This window comes from Pogona vitticeps, chromosome 3 (assembly GCF_051106095.1).
Source record: "Pogona vitticeps strain Pit_001003342236 chromosome 3, PviZW2.1, whole genome shotgun sequence".
Classification (NCBI taxonomy): Eukaryota; Metazoa; Chordata; class Lepidosauria; order Squamata; family Agamidae; genus Pogona; species Pogona vitticeps.
This window is the reverse complement of record NC_135785.1, coordinates 248421902-248444146: the sequence shown is the minus strand read 5'-3', so window position 1 is coordinate 248444146 and position 22245 is coordinate 248421902. Positions and strand designations below refer to the sequence as shown.

Below are 22245 nucleotides of genomic sequence, written 5' to 3'. Positions count from 1 at the left end.
TGCCCTGTGCTGGAAATGAAAGAATGAAGAGACAATAATTGCAAAACATGGACAAAACAAAACACAGAAAAACGAATATAGATGGGCCCGAAGACAAGATAGCCCCCCCCCCCCTCATGCAAGTAAGGCAAATCTTTTGGCATTTTGTGTTTACATCTTTAAAAAGACAGCGATTCGGAGAATTTTTTTTCCTCCCTCCCGAAACTCCAGGTGCAGCTTGAAGTGTGTATGGCACGCACCCCACAACTCCTTGGGCCGAGACAGAAGTCAATGCGAACACTCCGAAGAAAGTCCCACTGACCTCAACGGGACTTATTCCCAGGTAAGCGGGCACAGGATCACAGCCTACGTCTATCACCTTCTCCTACAAGCAAGCCATCTTAAAACTGGTGGCTTAATGACTTTAATACCAAACAACCTCCCTTCAACCCACCTGGCTTTCCTACCATGATCACACGAGCCGCGAAACTCCCTGTGGGTCATTTTTACTGTACGACTCTTTCACTAATTTCGAAAGTAAACGTCGAGAGTTTCTCTACCCGCTCTTTCCCCCTTTTCACGGAGCCTCTGAGGATTTCCCACACTACGGAAGGGGGCGAAAAAAAAATCCTACGAAGGATCAGGGCGAAAATAATATCATCTGACTGAAGCTTAGAAAGGAAACGTCCTAATTAATACTTGTCTTTCAGCCCCCACCAAGTCCCAACAAACAGGACCAAGCAAACCACTCGTATTCAAACGCAAGTAAGTCCGACGCCACTCTCTTCTACAGGGAAAGACAGACGACAACGCCTAATTGACAATCTGTAATTTTAGTTTTTTTTCCTCCCTCAACCAAGGCAAGGCCGCTGAGGTAAACGCCCTTGGCCTGCCCGTGCGCATGCGCGACAACGGTCAACGCAGCGATTGGCGGCTTCTTTTCCTCTCCTCCTTCTCCCATTCCAGCTGTTATGCTTGAGGAGGCGGGGCCGCGCACAAAAGAGTCCGAAAGGCCTCAGTCACTCGTCCTCCCGCCCCCCGCTTTCCTTTTATAGTGGGGGGGCGGGGTCACGGCCCGCGTCCACTCCTCGGCACGCGTGCTTTCTGGAGTTTCCCCTCCCTTTCCTTCTGTTGAGCTGCTGAGCCTGCTACGTATATATAATAAGACGGGTCGGCTACCCCTTCGTTCAACCGTTGGGTCTGTTGGAGAAGTGAGGCTTCGGTAAGATTCAACGCCGTGTGCGCGCGCGCGCGCGAGGGCGAGGGGGGGGGGGAAGAGAAGAGAGTTGGAGGTGGGCGGGGCTTCTGTGGCGGTTGCGCCCGCGCCTCTCCGGGTGGTAATGAGCGTTCTTTTCTGAGGAGTAGCTAAGGCGTTACTGAGGCATTGTTGTATTCCACTTACCTAGGGAAGAGAGTGTGTGTAAAAACAAAAAGAACGAAGGGAGAGTGTCGTTCCCTGCTCGCAAAAGTGAAATTTTAAATAAGGTCGTCTGCTCTGCACAATGACCTAAAGATTTCTTTTTAAAAAATATATTTTTAAAAAACACCATTTAAAAAAATAACGTATTTTCAAACCGCTTCTCGTCCCGCCGGGTTGTCGGGCGGAGTTAAAAGCATAGTGACTCGAAAGGGCAGATGACCTGCTTATGACTCTCGCATCAGAGCGTTGCACAATTTTAAAATTATGGGCGTGTGCGAAATGTAGGTACAATTTAAAGAAAAGACAAATTAAGTTAGAAAGCATAGTACCCTTAGGGTCGGTGGGACTTAAGTTAATCATGGCTGAGTTGACCCCTTTAATTTCAGTTCCACGCGTGACTAAAAAGTTTCTCCGGAATGGCCCCAAATCGCTCAAAATCGCCGTCATGCAAGATGATGTGACGTGTGACTAAGCATCCGCAGGGCTGTGCTTCATACATTAAATATGTGGGGTTTTCCGCTGCTCTTCACTCATAATTCTTAGAACGATATGTTAAAAAAATTCCAAGAATCATATATTAATTATTTTTTAAGTGTTTAGTCATTTTATGGTGCATTGGTGCACACGATATGATATCAGGTACGTATGGTGCAAATAAAGTCTGTTTGCAAATGTATAAATTCCATTGGTTTTCCTGGGATTGTTTTAGGAATTAATATGGTGAAGAGTGTTTAGGAAAACAGAAATCTTGTGTATTCTTCCTTTGGAATAAGCCACCTCACGAAGTCGGACATGACTTAACGACTAAACAACAACAAAAATAATAATAATAGGGTCAGTTATATTTCTGGGTTGGGTTTTTTAAAGGCAAAACCAATTAAAGCAAAAAGTTTTATTTAAATTTATTTAAAATGTTTTTTACTCTGCCTTGCTTGCTGCAAGGATATTAGTAGAATTCTGGTTTTTTTTTAAACGAACTATTTTAACCATCTATTTGGTAGTGCTTTTATTTGTTGGGTTTGGAGTAACGTCTGTGCTTGCAATTTGTGGCATCCCAGATATTGTTGGACTTCTGATCCCATTAGTCTTGGATAGCATAACCAGTGGAACGCTGAATTACATGGCATGAAGTGGCTAAATAAATAATGTGTGGCTAAATAACTCACATCCACATATCCAGAGATAGGACAACCCAATTATCGGATGCTGAAAGAGTCAGAATGGGATGACTGACCAATTCTAAAGCTAGGTAAATATTGCCCTTTTAAATTGTACACTTGATAATGGGATTTATTTTCTCACCAGTTACAAGCTAGCTAATGATGCAGTATAAGCAGGACATGAAAGAAGTAGATGTTGGTACATTATCATTCAATATCATTTTGTAGTAATTGGTATTTTATTCTTATGCCAGTCCCATTGTTCTTTTCACCACTTCCTTTGCAATGTGATCTGCTGTTACTCTCTTTGCTGTCATTCCATCACATGACAATCCATTCATTCCTCTTGATATGGCCCACACCCTTGTAGTTTTCCATTTCCATCTCCCCAAACCTGTGTGAGTCAGCCTTCTTGAATACAAATCTAATAAATAGCTCTACTAACATTCTCTTCTACTTAGATTTTTTTCTGGTCCAGGTGCAATAGTCTGTCACAGACAACCTAAAAGTATCCCAGATAAGATTATTTAAAGTTTATAGGTTTTTCAGGTCTCTTTTACAGTAAGACTTTTGTATTTTTCATAGTGCTTTGTTTATATACCTATAATGCAATATGAAGTCTAGTGGTGTTCTTCCAAGCCTGGGACTTGGTATTAATGTTCACTGTTAATATTACATTGCTACTTTATTAGATGAAAGTCCACCTTGCATTTTCCTTCATGTAATACCTACTATCTCAGAGTGCATTCAGGTTTTTGTTCTTTTGCATTGATCTCATTTTCATTAGCACTTTGTATCATTGTCTTGCATTATGTTTGTCCCTTTGTCCTCACTTTATGAAAACATCCTCCATATATTGTGCTACATATATGATATATCTACCCACAGACATTCTTTCTTCAAATACTTCCTGACATGAGTCTTGGGTCATAGTGGTTGGAATCTTTTTACACAGTTATAGAAGTGGTGTAACTTTTAGATGTGAATTGCCATAAGTTAAAATTTCTCTAGGCTTTGTCTGTTGCACTCTGAGTTGCATGCTTCAGTATGTTACCACATGCAATGTCTGTGGTAATTTTTTAATTTATAGCAATCTGCTTCCAGAGCTTACACCTGTTTGCATAAGTGCACAGGATTTCAGTGTGGTTTTAGTCTTGAAGTGTTCAGTACAAAGCAGTGTATTTATAGATATTTATTTTGAAGAATTATGGTTATAGAGCTTTCCAGATTCCTGACTATTCATAGGCATTAATGCATGATATCTTCATTTTATGACCCTAGAGATCCTGACTTCCAAATACAGAAAAGTCACATCAGTACAAATTAAGACAAAATTAAGAAAACATTACTTTATGTTATGGGAAGCATACACAATGTTCTATATAGAGAAGTTTGAATATAAAAATGATCATATGTTAAAACACCCCATCAAAAGCTCTTCTTCTATGCTGTAGAGCTAGGTAGAATTCTGATGAATGCCAAACACTTAAAAATTATGCAAGAAACAAAAAGATCATAGTACTGTATTAGTAGATATAAAATGGCTATGTTCCCCTCTCCTTGTTCTGCATTTCATAAGGAATGAGATAAAATTAGTTTAATTACTATGGTAGAATTATTACTACTGTTTCCCATGATTTATGTTCATGATCCTTTGTAAATAACAGATATGAAAGGACTATATCTGAAGGGCCTTAAAGATGGAAAACTATAAAGGGAAGAGAGGAAACCTGTCTAAGTAAGGAAAATACTTGAGTGCTTCAGTTATACTTTGGCCTATTTACAATGCAGCATAAGGTCTAGTGGGATGATTTAAGTTTTTTTCTAGAACAGTTACTATGGGCGGATGTAAATTTGATCCTTCTACAGTGGACCCTCGACTTACAGACGGCTCGACTTACAGACTTTTTGAGTTACAGACTTCTCTGGCTGCAAAATTTAGATTCGACTTGCAGCCAGAGAATCGACCTACAGAACAGAAAAAAACCAAAATGGAACAAAAATAGAATAAAAACTGCCAGTTATGGGATTAATTGGTTTTCAATGCATTGTAGGTCAATGGAGATTCGACCTACAGACTTTTTGACTTGCAGCCACTGTTCCAATACTGATTAATTCCTTAAGTAGAGGGTCCACTGTAGTCTGTAATTATGTATGCTGAGTGGCAGTGGCTTATAAGTGTGACTTTTTTCAGTTTTAGCATGAGATGCCAAGGTTGACCCTGAGGTCTTCTGCATGCACATCATGTTCTTTTCCATTAAGCTTTGCACCCTTCCCAATAAATTTTGCAATAGTTACATATTTTATTTATTTAGATATATGCCATTCATGTAACAACAGCCGTCTCGAAACACAGTTGAAAGGATGTCCAGTTTGCATATGGCATTGCATCTCTGTACATGGAAGTCTTCAGTACCTAACTGATTAGGATACTTATTATGAATATGTAGGTGTTGGCTTAAGGGGCTCTGGCTCATTCCACCCCTTTTGTTCATTAGGGAACCAAGTGGTGTGTGGTAAAGAACCACCACCTTTCCTTTAACATTTTAACTGGCAGTCTTGTGTAAATCAGATTAGTTGCAATGTAGGGGGACTGGTATTGCAAAATATAGTTTAGCTTTTCTTTTCTGCCAGCATATTTTGTGTGTTTTTCCTGCAGAAACGTGACCCTGAACTGTGCAGCCAAACTTAACTGCTCAAACACTATGTCAACAATGTTAATATATCAGTGCCTTGTTATTTTTTTCAGCATACAGTGGGGTCTTGATTTGAGAACTTAATCCGTATTGGAAGGCGGTTCTCAAGTCAAAAAGTCTGTAAGTCAAGTCTCCATTGACCTACAGTGCATTGAAAACCGCTTAATCCCGTAACAGGCCGTTTTTGTTCCATTTTGGTTTTTTTCTGGTCTGTAAGTCAAATCTCAGTCTGCAAGTCAAACCTAAATTTTGCGGCCAGAGAAGTCTGTAACTCAAAAAGTCTGTAAGTCAAGCCGTCTGTAAGTCAAGGGTCAACTTGTATACAAAACAAGCACTTTAAGAGCTAAGTCAACTTTTTTCAAGTACAAAGCCTTTGTAACTATAGATATAGACAAACTCTTCTTCATCCGTGCCTAATAATTTAACTGTGTGGAATGAAGTTTAAACTTTATTTCCCTTGAATATTTCTAATAATTTACATGTGTACTCCATTACTGTCCTTTAAGAAGCTCATTTATATATTTGTTTTTCTCTTCATTCAGGTCTTGGTAATCTGAAAGGCCCTGTGATTTTCTGACACTTGACATTATATACAGTTTCTTCTCCTGAACCCCTATATTGCAACATGGCTGCCTAAGTTCCTTGAAAGGGGTTTGAGTTTGGAGCCTGGGAGATAGTTTTTTGCACACTCAAATTATACTTCACTGTTATCAAAAATAACTTTTTCTCTTAATAAACATGACCTGCTGTGATGCTTTAGTTCATAATAAGAGAATGTGCTTTCCTCCTATAGTGCAACATAATTATGTTAAACCTGATAACAATCTAATTATAATATGTATAAGAAAAATAAACACCACAGAGTTAAGGACTAACAGATTTACTTCAGGGTGAGCTTTCACTGTTTCCAGTCCACTTCATCGGACATAAGTGGATTGTAATTGTCAAAAGCTCACACTGAAACAAATTTGTTAGTCATCAAGGTGCCATAATTCTTTTGGTATGTATGCTGAACCAGACTAACACAGCTATCTGCTGGAAAAGTATTAAAGCAACCTGTTTAACATTTTGTTGCAAGACTGAATGATGACATAAAGAAAGGAAATGAGCCAGGGCAGCTACAAGCTTGTTAATACCCAGAGCAAGTTCATAGTGGTAGGAGAGCTCACCTCTGTCTTAATAGTTCTGTTGCTTTCTTGATACACTGTAAAGGAAATTCTTAAATATGATCTTGGTAAAGATTATTGAAAAGATGTACTTGTGGCAAAGAACAAATATTTTCATAGGGAGAATGTCAAAACATAGTGTTGTATCTAGATTGATTTTTGCTCAGCGTATTGCATTATTTGGAAACCAGCAATGCAGCTTGATCTTACACTGCTTTACTTCGACATCTTTTGATATCAGTGGTCCTTGTGAAAGCTCACCATGTTTAGTTTAGTTTCTGTATGAACCTTCCTTTATTTTAAGATTGCCTTAGTTTCTCTCTGCCTCAAAAAAGTTAAAGCTAGAATGACATTACTACTGATTAGGAAAAAGAGAACTTGTTTTAAGGCAGAAGAGGGTACTGTAAATAAAACCCAACCAACCAAACAAAAACCCCAGATTGTTCAGTCAGAAAGTACTGAATGAAATGGGTACTTTATATGAAGCATTTTAAATAAGGAATTGCATGTAATGTTTTACTTTCAGGTTCTTATTTTATCATGGCTTGGAAGTTAATCAGGCTTGCACAAAACTATCTCCCCGGCTTCAGACTCATCCCCTATTCCTATCCTGTTTCATCATGATGAACACCTTTGACTCATTCCTGGCCAAATTAAAGAACTTCGGTAATGTTAGTGAACTGAAGTACGACTTGTCATGTGAACTCTACAGAATGTCTACATTTTCGACTTTTCCTCTGCATTGTCCAGTGTCTGAAAGGAGTTTTGCCCGTGCTGGTTTTTATTATACTGGTGTGAAAGACAAAGTCAAATGTTACAGTTGTGGCTTGATGTTGGACAACTGGAAGAAAGGTGACAACCCTCTGGAGAAGCATAGACAACTTTATCCTAGCTGCAGTTTTCTCCAGAATCTGAGTTCAATGAACAACCTTGGCACATCCTTGCGTTCTGCCTTTTCACCACCGTCTAACTTGGGTGGACTTACTTCTTCACATTCCCCAACACGAACACCAAGTTTGGATCAAGTTGGCTATTTCAGTGAAAGGTTTTCCAGTTTTCCCCAGGATCCCGTCACATCGAAGGCAGTAGAAGATCTGTCACATTTGAGACATGAAACGGGTAACTTCGCAGTGAACACAGAGGAAGGCAGATTGCTCACTTTCAAGTCATGGCATTTGTCATTTATGTCACCTTCGTCTTTGGCAAAAGCTGGCTTTTATTATGTGGGGCCTGGAGACAAGGTGGCCTGTTTTACATGTGGTGGTCAGCTGAGTAACTGGGAGCCAAAGGATAATGCTATGTCTGAACATCAGAGGCACTTTCCATACTGCCCTTTTGTGGAACAAATGCAAGGCCAGCCCAGTTTTACATCCTCCAATCTGAACATGCGGACCTACACAGCACGTATTGGCACGTTTAAAACTTGGCCGATGACCGTTCCAGTCCAGCCACAGTGGCTTGCAGATGCTGGCTTCTATTATGTAGGTAAGTGAGCTTGTTCGTCTAGATGGCTAGAGATTTCCTTACATTATTGAACAATGTGTAACTATTTTCTGAATGCCTTTAAAAACAAACTCTGCAAATGTCTGTTACTGTTAAGGTCGCAATGATGATGTCAAATGCTTCTGTTGTGATGGTGGACTCAGATGCTGGGAGCCTGGGGATGATCCATGGGTTGAACATGCTAAATGGTTTCCAAGGTACATTTAAAAATTCTTATTTGAAACAATGACTGATGAGTTTCCTAACCTTGCTATTGTTTTTAATTAAAAGGCATGTCTATTCTTGATCTGTCTTAAAGGCATTTCCTTCTGAGATAATTTTTAGACTGTTGGGTTTAAAAGGAGCAGTTCATGTAGTGTGCTACATGTTCTGAACAGGTTGCTATCTTACATCACAAACTCAGCTTCAAAAGCTAATGCAGGGTGGACACCTCCTTTTCAAAACATAAGCCCAAAGCCTTCTTGGGCATGAATGAATAGTCAGAATTTGGAGTCTGTCCTGTTGTTCCAGTTTTGGATTACTGTAGCAGAACCAGTGCAGCATATATGTTCTAAAGGCTGATCTTAATTGGTTTTCCTCCATGTAATACTTTGTGTAGTATGATACTGAATGGATACTGGAAGTGTAATGACTTTTGCCTTTGTGCCCTGCACATGAGCATTCAGGAGGCATCTAGTTAGCTACTTTAGGAAAGAAGATGTTAGACTAGATAAATTTATGATTTGATTTAAGAGGTGCTTTTAAACATGATTTGCACCTGACTGCCCTTAGCTACTTTTCCAGCAGAACTGTCAGAGGATTGCTGTAATATTAGAAGAACATGAGAGCATTACATCTCTGAGCCTAGGATTTAGACAGATATTGTGTCCCATGGACCCTGTTCTTTATGTCAGAGTAATGTAAAATTGGCAACTTCTATAAACTATTGGTTAGGTGTTCATTTCAACAATGAAATGTTGCCTGTACAGTAAACTAATGAATAGTCCAATGGAATGAGTAAAAATCTTGAGTATTTGCATATCTGTCACAGGTTGCTGATCCATATCATCTGACTCATGCTTGTCTAAATATGAAGGATGTGGGAGGCTACCTGATAGTGATCCATCCAGTCCAGTACTGTCAATTCTGATTGTCAGCATCTCTCCAGGATTTTAGACAGAGCTCTTTTCTAGCTCTGTCTAGAGACCCCCAAAGCCCCCAGGTCCAACCCAGTTAGGTTAACAAAAAGAGATGAAATTGGGTGTATTCAGTGATTTGCATATAAACACAATGGTTCTTAGCTTTGATAAAGAGACCCACCAGGTATTGAAAAGAATCCACAAGCTTTTCAGCCCTGATATGGTTATTTCTAGAGACAGGCAGGAACTGCAGTTCGGTCGTTTGGTGTGGCACCTGAACAGGAGTTCCGTGGGCATTGCACACATCCTTCTGTTGCCTCCTTTGCACTCCCGTCCATTCCCCAGCTGAAGCATGCTTCTGTTCCCTGCCTCCTCAGCACAATTGCCTACTCACCAATTGCAGTGTGTGCTTCCTTGCTCTGGTGAACACCCACTCAGACAAGGGCAACCCCATCCAGTTCATCTGCCCAGGTTCCAGTATACACACCAGGTCACCCCCTTCATACACAATCCAGCCATGGATGGTGAATGTTTCATTATGGTCTGACTTGGCATTCAGCAGCAGTACCATCAAACTGGAGGATGAGCTGACAGCATGGCCTGGATCTTGAGGGATGGAGGAAGGACAGAAACATGGAATAGGTTTCAAGTATCCATTCCACGTTTCCCTCATCTGGGGTGTCAACCCTCAGTGCTATATCTCTCTGTCTTATGTAATACAAATAGGAGCATTACATTCCCCCGCCTCTCCCCTGAGATTCACCCAGGCACATTCCTGTATATATGTATAGGATCAGTGGCAAATGTAAAAGTGCAGCAGGTTAATATAATAATACTCCCCTGGAAGTATAATGGCAATTCCAGGGGAAGCTACATAAAACTGCATGGAATGCAGAAGGGTATTGTTTTATGCCTTTTATATCTGCAGTTACATTAGGCATTTCTCTGGTCACCACCCTTTCCAATCTCAAAGTGCTTAGCTGTCATCTAGGTACGACATAATTCCTCCCATTGAACTCTGCCTCTCACACAGGGATTTTGGAAACAACCTCTAGCCCATTCAACCTACAGTCTTGCTGTAGGTGATTTCACAAGATCTTTTCTTTCACCCAAGGTTTGTGTTCCCAATCACTTAATCACATATGCCCCTGCGTCTCCCTAGAAGTAGTGACTTAAACAACAGGTTCTGCTGTTTTTATCCTCAACCACCCAGGAAGGTGAACATGGGGTGGGTGGGAGGAACAGCTGGTCCTTATCAGCTGAAATGTTCCAGCAGCAGTCAGTGTGGTCCCCGTTCAGTGGGGAAGCAGCAACCTCTGTGGGGAGGTAGATGAGGTGAAAAAGTCTTTCTCCCTTCACTCTTATTGACCTGGCTGCTAGCACCCACTGTGGATTGACCTAATCAGTAGAAAAATCTGTTTTCATAGATGTGATTTTGTTCTCAGCTAGTGTTTAAACACATTTTTATAAATTTCAGCTGTTTTGGGGTTCCATACATCATTCAGAATCGGTTCTTAATTATTATTATTTAATGTATTCTTTTGAGCATTATGCTCAAAAATTATCTGTAAGATGTTCACAACAGGCTACAGTAGTAATTGTGGTCATAATGACCAGATAGGCAGGGTATGTATGTATGTATGGATAGATAGCTAGATAGATGTTTGTGACAGGCTGCGTTACTGTGGAAATATTTTTATTTCAATCTCTTCTGTTTGCAGATATGGGAAGTAACGTACAATGTTTGGTTTATATATTAGAATTGTAACTTAATGTGTTTCATCTTCTAGATGTGAGTACCTGATTCATAGGAAGGGGCAGGAATTTGTTCGTCACGTTCAAGCAAGATTCCCTCATCTTCTTGAGCAGGTATTCATGTTTTATTTTGCTTTCAATGTCAACATACTCTTTTTCCTTGTGTAACAATAGAGGTCTAAATTCAGCAGATTTGACATATTCTTTAAGAGCTTTATATTTTATTTTCCTCTTGGTCCACAAATTTACAAAACTGGACTATGTGCTAATCTTGCCCGTGCTAGCTACAAACGCTGCTATTGCAGACTGCCTTTGGCTTGTCCAGTACTAGCCGTCAAAGAGACAGATGGGCAGGTGTATGTATGAGCTTGCAGGCCAAACTAAGACACCTAATGACTAAAGTAATTTGATGTTTTTCAGAAAGATGCTATATCTGTGAGTTTCCATGATTGAGTTTCCATGTTCATGTGTGTGCCTGTATACCTCCAAATTTATCTCATTTTCCTGGTAGTAATAGCTGAATTGCACTGGTCTGCAGATGCGTGATGAGATAGATGGTAGTTCTTTGGGGAAGAGGGCAGGATGAAAGTGGAAGTGGGAATGAAAAAGGCAGAATTGGAGAGGAAGCTAAGGGTGGTGATAATTTCAATTTAAAATTGTCACCACTCTGTATTCCCCCTCTTGAGATTCTAAAATGATTAAGATGTGGTAAGAGAATACTATTATGTAACTTCACCATTTTAAAAACTAGACACAGAGATAATAAAATAAAACACATAGTTGTATTCTACTTCTAGAATTGCAGGTCACTGCTTAAAGTGATGTGGGTGGGTGTACATTTGCAAAGAAGTTCACTTGAAAAATATTTGTATTTATCATCTGCTCTCTGTTCGAATCTGCATAGAATGTTTGATGGACATTCAAGGATTTCCCCATTTCTCTGCTCCAAGCATTGACAGTGTGGATTGGCCCTTTGATCTTCTGTCCACTTGTGAGCAGAGGGTTTTGCCTGTGCCAGCAAGATTCCTTGTGGGCTTGGGGCCAGAACTTAAAATTTGCTGCCACTCTGGTTAAGGTGGGGTAGGCAACTTGGGGTTCTCCAGATGTTAGGTAAAGGTAAAGGTTCCCCTTGACAATTTTTGTCCAGTCGTGTTCGACTCTAGGAGGCGGTGCTCATCCTCGTTTCCAAGCCATAGAGCCAGCGTTTTGTCCGAAGACAATCTTCCGTGGTCACATGGCCAGTGCGACTTAGACACGGAATGCTGTTACCTTCCCACTGAGGTGGTCCCTATTAATCTACTCGCATTTGTATGCTTTCGAGCCACTAGGTTGGCGGGAGCTGGGACAAGTGACGGGCTTCACTCGGTCACGTGGATTCGATCTTACAACTGCTTGGTCTTCTGACCCTGCAGCACAGGCTTCTGCGGTTTAGCCCACAGCGCCACCATGACCCCCCCTCCAGATGTTATTGCAGTGCAATTCTCACCATTCCTTATTGACTGTGCTGGATAATAGGGCAGACAGGAGCTGCAGTCTAACAAGCTCTGGAGTGTTATGAATTGCCCAACCTAGAACAGAGGCATGGTTAGCATTTCCATCTCTGTCACCAGTAGTGGTCTCCCAACAAGGACAGTGCTGTTGCATTTCCCACCTGTAGATGTTTAGGATAAAGTTTTAAAAACCATTTCACTGTTATCAAACACATTATGTTCGCACAAGCATTGTTTTGCACAAACAAAAGTAATTGCTTTTTAAAGTACTTGTTCTTTGTCTTCTGTAGCTGCTCTCCACCTCAGAGTCACATGTGGATGAAAATGCTGGTCCACCAAGTAAGTGTCTTGATTTGACGTGTGAAATTGATACGAACACCAGCACTTTAATGTCAGAGTATTACTTACCAAATCATTTCAAACACTATAGATCCAATGTTGAAAAGAGTCAAATCAGATAAATTTTCTTGCCATTTTATTTAAAAGAGAAAGTCCTGGGTGTCTTAAATGTGCATTCGGGGGGGGGGGGGGACCTATTATTGTTAATTGCTACTGTTAATGAGTGCCTTAAAAGGAGATTTCGGTTCCCATTCTTTTATTCTCATTATTCCACCTGAAATGGAACCTTTTGAATGGATTACAACAAACATAATAAAAAGAAAAATAATAATCCTGCAACAGTAGTAACACCGAAAGGAAAGAAATACTAATCAATGAATGACTTACTCCATAAAATATACTTACTGTTCACGATAAATGTTGTCATCTAGCCATAAGGATTGAGTTGTATCTTAGGCTGTATTTGATTATTTCCTAGCCAGAATGGCACTAAGGTGGTCAGTGCTGTTGCCTGTGGAGCAGATATGACTAGTTTTCACTTCCTACAAGAGGAGAACTGGGGTCTGTGCCTTTTAAAGGAAAGAATGTGGCACATGGAGCCTTCCAGATGTTTTTGGATGGGAACTCCCGTGATTCTTCACTGTTGTCCTTTTTTGCCTAGGACTGATGTTATAGTCCAAGGTTCCCAACCTTGGATCCCCAGATGTTGTTGGACTGCAACCTTCAGAAATCTTGGCCAGCCCAGCTAGTGGTGAAGGCATCTGGGAATGTTAGTCCAAAAACAGTTGGTGACTGATGGTTGGGAACTACTATAAGCATCCTGAGAGCCATGAATTCTCTGCTTTTCTTTGAGGGGAATTCTCATAGCTCTGTGCATGCTATGCATGTGTATAATCCCAGGCTGAGGCTATAGTATGTTTAAATAAAAAGCTCTCTGGTAGGCAGAGTAGACAGTCCTAAGCTAAGTAACTGTTTAACAAAATGTTTTTACCTGGAACAAGGTAACTTGCGTGTTCATAAGTTTGTGTATTTACGCTCTAAGTGTGCAAGAGTATTTTAAATAGCCATGTATAAATATATATAAAGAGATTATGTAAAGTTGTAAATTCTATTAGAGATAATCTGTGTGTCCATGCATTCTATTATAGAAAAAGTTAATAGAAGAGGAACCCTTTCTTAGGAAATAAACTACACTGGTATATTGTCTATTTTGAATAGAAAACTCTTCTCCAAACCATATGGATCGAATATTTAAATATGTTAAAATACATTATGCCATTAATTCTTCTGTCTGTAGTTATTCACTTTGAACCTGGTGAGAATGCTTCAGAAGATGCAGTCATAATGAAAACTCCTGTGGTCGAAGCTGCCTTAGAAATGGGATTTAGCAGAAGGCTGGTTAAGCAGATGGTTCAGAGTAAAATTTTAACAACTGGAGAGAATTACAAGAGCATAAATGATCTTGTTTCTGACCTCATTGCCGCAGAAGATGAAAAGAAGGAAGAAGAGAAGGAGACACAATTGGAAGAGCCGACATCAGGTATATATTAAAGCCCAGTGTTGGTTCCCTCTGTTCCTGCTTGCATGGCAAACAGCTGTAGTGAGAATATGGAATTTACAAATTTATCATGGAAATATACCACCTTTTCTCACATTCTTTTCTGCTGGATTCTTAAAAATAATGAATGATATAAGACGTTAATAATTTAGAAGGGGTTATAAAGGAGAACCAGGATATAAGATCTGTTTAGAATGAAATTATTGCTTATTAAAAGACATTTTTAGACTTCTGTAAAGATATATTAAGATTCATGATTCAATGGATTATTTCATGCCTGCCAAGATTTAAAAATATGTCTCTGAAATAGAATAAAAATAATAGAATAATTTCATTTATTCATACATTTGTAAATTTGGAAGCCCAAAATAGCTAAGTGTGAAAATATTGGAACCCACCATCCAATGTGTGGTATGACAAAAGTGGAGATCAGTTTGCTATGCACTAGCTTATGGGATCCTTGCAGAATAACCTCAGAAATTCTTTGTTACAGTGGGGTCTTGACTTGAGAACTTAATCCGTATTGGAAGGCGGTTCTCAAGTCAAAAAGTTCTCAGGTCAAATCTGCATTTCCCATAGGAATGCATTGAAAACCATTTGATCCGTATCTGCTCTTTTCCGTCCATAGAAACTAATGGGAAGCTGCTATTCCGCCTTCGACCACTAGAGGGGGATAGTTTGTTTCTTTTTTTCTTAGGTCAAGAAAGGTTCAGGGAAGGCAGGGAAAATACAGTCCAGGCAGTACAGTACCAGGCAGTCTGAAGACTGTCTCCCAATCCACTCTCTAAACGCTGGGAGGAGTGAGGAAGCAGCCAGGCACCCTTTTCACTGGCCAACAGTTAACTGAAAGTTCAAATTTTGCACTTTCCCTGCCTCCCACGTGGTTTTTTTTTTCAGTTCTTAACTCAAATCTAAGTACTTAAGTCAAGTCAATATTTTCCTATGAGAGCGGTTCTTAAGTCAAAATGTTCTTAACTCGAGCCGTTCTTAAGTCAAGACCCCACTGTATATGCTGTCAAGTCAGATCCAGCTTGTAACATCCCTAATATCTCACTTACCTTTCAAGATAAGTGAGATGTTTAATGAATGGTTTTACCAGTTCTACACCTCAGTGATTTTTTCATGGCTGAGCAGGGATTCGAACCTAGGCCTCCTGTGTCCTAGTCCAGTGGTTCTTAACCTTTTTGAAAGAAACGCCCCCTTGTGCCATTGAGGAAGTTATCATCGCCCCCCTCCCCGCGGTGATGATATCTTATTCATTCATTCATTCATTCATTTATTTAAGACACTTAAATCCAATGACCCCTGAAAACAAAATTAAATTCCAAGAAAATGAAATGCCCCCCAAAGTAACATTTAATGATTTAGTTGCAAGTGAATTTTAAGACGCAAAAATAAATACAAAAAGGGCATAAAAACAAATGCAGGAACTAAAAATTTCAAGACAAAAAGTCTGAAACTAAATTAAAATAGGAGGAAAATATATATTCATGCAAAGGCTGCAGCCATCTTCACAAGTTTGGCTTGCTCTAGCGCCCCCTACTGCCCCCCTTCTGCTCCAGCGCCCCCACGCTGCCCCTTTTCTTTCTACCCCCTGAAAAATGAAATTCTCGCCCACGTTAAGAACCACTGTCCTAGTCAATCATTCTGTCTAGTACATCACACTAGGTATCTGGATACACGGTAGTCTTCGAAATTCGGATACTTAGATAGTTGCTTTGTTGGCCTGAAGTCCACACTCTAGTGATGGATGGGAGTTATGCCGCAGTTCAGCATTTTTGTGTTTCACTTTAATGCAGTATCTGTGGAAGGTTGTTGAAACCCAGCTGCAAAAATAAAGTTGTCATACATAACTGGTTGTTACAATCTGCATGCCAAAGATTTGATTCACTTAATGTTCTCCTCGAATACATGGTTTTCTTAGGGCACTTAGTGATAATAGAAACATTTTACATGAAGCAATATCAAAGCAAGCTGTGGCAATAATAAAGTGTGTTATATAATATTATAATGAAAATAAAATGCATTTTAAATGGTAACATACACCAGTAGTATCCGACTGAGAAAAAAAATATTGAGTTCCTGAAAAGAAATCTTAGGTGTCAAGGTTTTCTTGGAAAGGATACTCAGTAGAGCACTGGATTATAAGCCACAGACAAAACTCAACTTGTATCAGGTAGTTGGGCCTCTCAAGGACAGACTTAGAAGAGATGCATATGGAGATAGTGACAACAGCACAAGCAACAATTTACTACTTAAGCCATTTTACTTATGCCTAGCATACATTGCTTGTATGATTCTGGCAGTGGTTCTTTTTTGTAAACATTTACTGTGCATCTGACATGAAATTTAATATACTGTACTCCTTGCTTAATTTCGACATAATGTATTCATCTGATGGGTTAGGAATTGCTGCTTTCCACCTTAGCCTCTCAGTTATAACTTCACCTAGAGTGCATTGCAAAAGCAGTGCTCCATTATGCAGATACAAAAACAGAGAAGTGAGATTCTGAATGCCTGAATAGGTTAAAGGTAGGTCCTAGTTTGAAACTAGAAGTTTAAGACTTCTGTTGAATGGCAGATATTCCAATAACTAAAAAAAATGACACACTCTGGTTTTTGTTTTTTGATCTATTATACCACAATGGATGGATTTACTTAAAAGTCCCATTAAAGCCAGTTCACAAGTTGGCCAGAGAACTGCAACCTTAGATATATAGAGTAAACTTGAAACACGCTACAGTATGTTAAATTGCATTTGTTTTTCTAAATCCTTGGTTTCATGCATAAAAAGATGTGAAGTTAGTGCAAATGTAACACTGTTTAATACCCATGCCTTAGGGATAAGGAATGGCTTGTATCATGCCTCTCCCCAACGTGATCTCAGAACTTCTGCAAATTTATATATCTGCTTATTTTTTTTAAGACTCAGGGTTGGGGGAAAGGAGAATTGTACATTTCTCATATTTTGCATTTATGTTTCAGATCTGGCTTTAATCAGAAAGAACCGAATGGCATTGTTTCAGCGCTTGATATGTGTGCTTCCCATCCTAGAAAGTTTACTAACATCCAAAGTAATAACTGACACTGAACACCAAGTTATTAAACAAAAAACGCAGACACCTCTACAAGCGAGAGAATTGATTGATACCATCTTGGTGAAAGGAAATGCAGCTGCAAGCATATTCAGAAGATGTTTACAAGAATGTGATCCTGTGTTATACAAAGACTTGTTTGGTGAGTTTGTTATGATGTGCTGGTTAGTATCTTAACATCTTGTTGCTTCCTTTTGGGTGGCAACTTCAGCTTATTGCAATTCACAGAACATTAATTGGATTTTATTGAGATGACTTTTATGAGTGAGAGATGCATACTGGTGAACTGTATACAACATTTATTTGAATTGTAGGCACTGGATACTACAAAGGAAACTTGTTTCAGGAAATCTATGATGTGTCTTGAATAAAGTTAAGAGTTCATCTGTGACTGGATTCAAATAGCTGAATTATCCAGCTAACATTACACCTTATTTTTCTTCTTAGTGGAAAAGAATATGACATATGTTCCAGCAGAAGATACTTCAGGTAAGTACAGAAACTTGGGCAGTTTTTGGAAGAGTTAGGACTGCTAATGGGATCTGTGTAAAAAGTTCCATAACAATCATATCAGGAACATTATACTGGGAAGATGTTTCGGCACCCACTCAGCACTCAAATTGCAAAACTCTTCTTGTGCATAACTATTGATGCTTCTGAAAAACAATTCAGGGATGAGATGTATTTATATAGCATGAGAAAAACAAAAAAATCCAGAAAAAGTATTTTCATGACATATTACCAGAACTGGCCAGTAGAGAGAGTCAGATGCCCTGCTCCATATTCTTCAATAACAAGAATATATACAGTGGTGCCTCGATTTAGAAACGTAAGTGGTTCCGGAAGATGGTCATCACTCAAAATGGTCGTTAAGTTGAAGCACCATTTCCCATAGGAATGCATTGAAATGCAATTAATCCATACTGGTCGAAGAAAAAAATCATCAAAAAACCCACCAACACTGCAAGACCCATTGGGAACGTGATTTATCCGTTCTGGCCAAAGGGGGGGGGGACAGAAAAGCAAACAAACCCTGCAAGACTCATCAGAAATGGAAAAAGAAAACCCCAAAAAGCAAACAGAGACTGCAGTAGCCATCGGAAATGCAAAAAGAAAAACCCAAAAAGCAAACACACTAATGGGAAAACAACCCTGCAAGACCCATCACAGCGTAGAAACCTAACCCCACCACCCAACCCAAAGCCATGCTGCAAAATCCACCCAGAATAGCCAGTTTTTAAAAAGTAGAAAGCGGCACCTTACCAGGCAGTCCGAAGCCTCCTCCAAACGCGCACACTCGAACCGTTGGGGCGAAAGAGTTCGAAAGAAGCAGCCTCCTTAACACCAACAATTAGCAATTTGAATTCACTGCCTTTTTTTTCTGGTTGTAACTCAAAGCTCCAGTCGCAAGTTGAAGCAAAATGCTGTGGCTGGAGCTGGTTGCAAACTCGGAATGGTTCATAAGTTGTGATGGTTGTAAGTCAAGGCACCACTGTAATATGGTGTATGTCTCCTTCTAGTGGTCAGTTCTGGTAAATACATTGTGAATATATATATATTTCTAGTTTTTCTCTTAATATTTTTAGACCGCAGATAAGTAAAACAGTGGATAATGATCCTGTGGATGTTGGGGGGTGTCCTATAATACTGAGAAGATTGGAAGGTAGTTGGGGCTCCACTGCTTGCCTCTCTTTCTAAAAAGAAAAAAATCTCTCGTCCACTTCATCTGCAAACCTGTGATTTCTATATACAGTACGTCTGAAATCTGTATATTTCTTCTCCAAGAGGATAAAGTACCTGTACATATATACTAAGAATGCCATCATGAAACAGAAGTATAAACATGCATTTACATCTTGCATTTTGACTTTTCAGAGAGTCAAAGCTGCCCTCAGGCTTGCTTTAAAGTTGTGACTGACCTTTGTTCAGACTGCATTTTGAAGTGAACCCACTTGATCCATATCTATGCTTGGTGAGACACAAAGCACAGATATAAGTATACATCTACACAGATATAATGTACATTTTCTTGCAGAGTTTATTAAATTACAGATTTAGCATTAAATGGGTCAGAACAGACTCAGGAATGAGCACACTGAGTAAAGAAGAATTTCTATGTATTTTAACATACACATACATGAGTAATCTCAGTGAAGGTCTGATACCTAGATCAGCTTGCAATGGTGGCTGCAGAGAGGAAAGCAATGTGTAGCATGGCAGATATGGTTACCGTGTTTCCCCGAACATAAGACAGGGTCTTACATTAATTTTTGCTCCAAAAACACATTGGGGCTTATTTTCAGGGGATGTTTTATTTTTATTTATTTATTCAGATAGAGTCATGTCATCTGGCTGCTGCACAAGGGTGGAGGCAGGGTTTCACTTAACTGGGGCTTATTTTGGGGGTAGGGCTTATATTATGAGCATCCTGAAAAATCATACTAGGGCTTATTTTCTGGTTAGGTCTTATTTTCGGGGAAACAGGGTATGTGTTTATGTCCTTTTATTGCTGTTTAGTATGGTATGTTTCTGTGTATAATAAATGGATTCTTCTTCTGCAGGCCTGCCTATGGAAGAACAGCTGAGACGGTTACAAGAGGAAAGAACGTGCAAAGTTTGCATGGACAAGGAAGTGTCCATTGTCTTTATCCCATGTGGCCATTTAGTCGTCTGTAAAGAATGTGCTCCTTCACTTAGAAAATGCCCTATTTGTAGAGGGACAATCAAGGGGACTGTGCGGACGTTCCTTTCCTGAAGTGGATAAGTTGCATAGGGTTTTTTTTGTATTTTTTGATCAGCCTAGCCTAGCCCAAGACACTTTGCTGAGTAAAATAATTACAGAACACAAGGCAAGCGGTGCTGACCAAGATCCATTTAACATGGCAACAATTCTCAGTGCACGCTTAGCAGGTTAACTGTGCCTCAGGTAACTGCTTGGATTGCTATTCTAGGCAGGCAGCTTCTTTTACAATAATTCCCACAGTGCCTTGGAACAAATAAAGTGTGGTCAATACATGGTTTGTTACAATTGGTGAATTGCAGACATACCTGTTAATGAAGAAAGCACATCTGGATGATTGGCCTTCGTTAGTCCCAGATATCTTTTATATAGTATTGCTGTAAATAAAAGCTGGAACATCTATACTGGAGCTTCTGGACTTACATTCATAATGGCTATAGAAGTAATTGGAAAAATTACCAAGATGTTCACATTCTCATTTGTATGTTTGTATTCTGACAGTATTATAGATGCATAGCAATAAAACTAAAGATATGTAATATAATATTGTGTGTCTTTATGAAATAAATGCTACGAATAGAAGATTCTATTCTAGAATTTACTTTCTGAATTGTAGCATTATGCTGACTATAATGCCATTTTAGAAGTGGTTACTTTCTAGTCCTTTAGCCTTGCACACGTTTTCTTGGAGTGGGGTGGGGAGGAGATACTCTTTAAAGCAGTGGTCTCCAACCTTTTTGGAACCGCAGACCAGTTGGGGGATGGGGTCCATGTGCAAGGGGCAGGGGCACCCCAGCGCTTGTGGGTAGGCGTGGCATGTTCATGGGTGGGCGTGGCACATTCACAGATGGGCATGGTGCACTTGTGCGGGTGAGTGGGGCACGCTCCTGGATGGGAGTGGCACACTCATGCGGGTGGGCATGCCACGCCCACCATGCGGGGGGAGAGCTGTCTCTGCAGCCCAGTCCTGCGAAGCCCACAAAACGGGGGTTGGGGACCCCTGCTTTAAAGCAGCTGGATTTCAAGAACACATGACTCTCTTTACAGATTTACCCCTGCATTAATATGTGATGGGAGGATCCAGACCACAAATATTTTAAAACTAATTGGCTTCTGGTAATGCTTCCAGCCTTGCAATCAGTTTATTACAGATACTTGCTTTTTAGTGCCCCTGTAGAGCAACTGAAACAGTTGGAAGTTTTACCCTTCATAGTATGATCACTTTCTCCTTGTGGTCTCTGACTCACATGTATGAGGTTTTCCTGTGTCTGCAGAGAACAGACTGTGCTTGGAGATTAACAATGGCACAAACACTGGGCAGGTCTCTAACCTCTCCCCAGATCGTCTCATTTCCTTTTTCTTTGCTATAGTTGCAGCAGCATTTAGGAGAATTATTGTGAGAGACTGGAAATTCTTCCTCCTCTCCAGTTCCTTAATTTCATGTTTGCTCTTTATCCATCTCTTAGTTTTAATCTACAGGGTTGTAGTGAAGGTTGCTGTTATATGCTGTTAAGTTGCTTTTCACTTACAATGACAAATGGAGCTTTTGAAGTATGTCAGATATTCATGGAGTGATTTATCTTTACCACCCTTTAGTGAGTTTTCTTGGTCATGTAGGGAGTGATCTTGGGTCTCCTGACGCCTAGTCTGACACTCTGTCCATTATACCACACTAGCTTTCCCACCAGTGGCTAGTGAGGGTAGCAAAGTGGAAAGTATATTGGCCTCAGCTTCTGTCTCCCACCCCCGTAACTATATTTTGTATTTGGACAATTTGTTTGTATTGTTAAGGGGCTTTTTTAAAAAGCTGCTAGTGACTGTCTAGGAGACAATAAACAGGATAGTTTATATTTTCTTGCTTCTAACTCTGTTTTTGTAAATGGTTTTACCTGACATTTTAAATATGTTATTCTTCATTAATAGTTGAATATTTTACTGCTTTTAATATGTTTTTAATGCTGTAAGCCACCTTGGGTCCCTTTTTAAGGAGGAAGATGAGGTAAAATATTTTAAATAAATAAATACCTTCATTTGCTAGCACATGTTCATTTATTCCTACTTTAAAAAGAAAAGTTACCTCTCCTGCTTTCTTCCTACCTGTGTTCCTAATCTTACATTCGCAAAATACCAAGCTGTTTTATAAATGTGACTAAAGAATGGAATATGTGAAGTGCCATCTCCTTCCACATGAACCTGCCAATTCGTTTAATATATTCTGAAAACATG

The 22245-nt window shown here is 39.7% G+C and overlaps 1 protein-coding gene across 4 annotated transcripts; it reads left to right on the top strand.

Annotated features, from left to right (window-relative positions):
• Window positions 1-977: 977 nt before the first annotated feature.
• Window positions 978-20563, top strand: BIRC2 (baculoviral IAP repeat containing 2). Of its 4 annotated transcripts, none has more exons than XM_020795988.3 (10): window positions 1050-1201; window positions 2458-2648; window positions 6948-7906; window positions 8022-8121; window positions 10833-10911; window positions 12578-12626; window positions 13924-14166; window positions 17170-17421; window positions 17727-17768; window positions 19841-20563. In XM_020795988.3, the coding sequence occupies exons 3-10, from the start codon at window positions 7042-7044 to the stop codon at window positions 20032-20034; spliced, it is 1824 nt and encodes a 607-aa protein (XP_020651647.3). In that variant the 5' UTR covers window positions 1050-1201; window positions 2458-2648; window positions 6948-7041; the 3' UTR covers window positions 20035-20563. The 4 variants fall into 4 exon arrangements, with proteins under 4 accessions (XP_020651645.3, XP_020651646.3, XP_020651647.3 ...); XM_020795985.3 differs by having other exon boundaries at window positions 1064-1201; window positions 5798-7906; XM_020795986.3 differs by lacking the exon at window positions 2458-2648 and having other exon boundaries at window positions 978-1201; window positions 5798-7906.
• The last annotated feature ends 1682 nt before the right edge of the window (window positions 20564-22245 follow it).

What these genes read in the sequence shown, in the direction of transcription:
- BIRC2 (XM_020795986.3), top strand. Translation starts at nt 7,042, where the DNA reads ATGATGAACACCTTTGACTCATTCCTGGCCAAATTAAAGAACTTCGGT. An exon ending in ATTGGAAGAGCCGACATCAG is followed by an intron (nt 14,167 to 17,169) that starts GTATATATTAAA and finishes TTTATGTTTCAG; the next exon opens with ATCTGGCTTTAATCAGAAAG. An exon ending in GTTATACAAAGACTTGTTTG is followed by an intron (nt 17,422 to 17,726) that starts GTGAGTTTGTTA and finishes TTTTCTTCTTAG; the next exon opens with TGGAAAAGAATATGACATAT.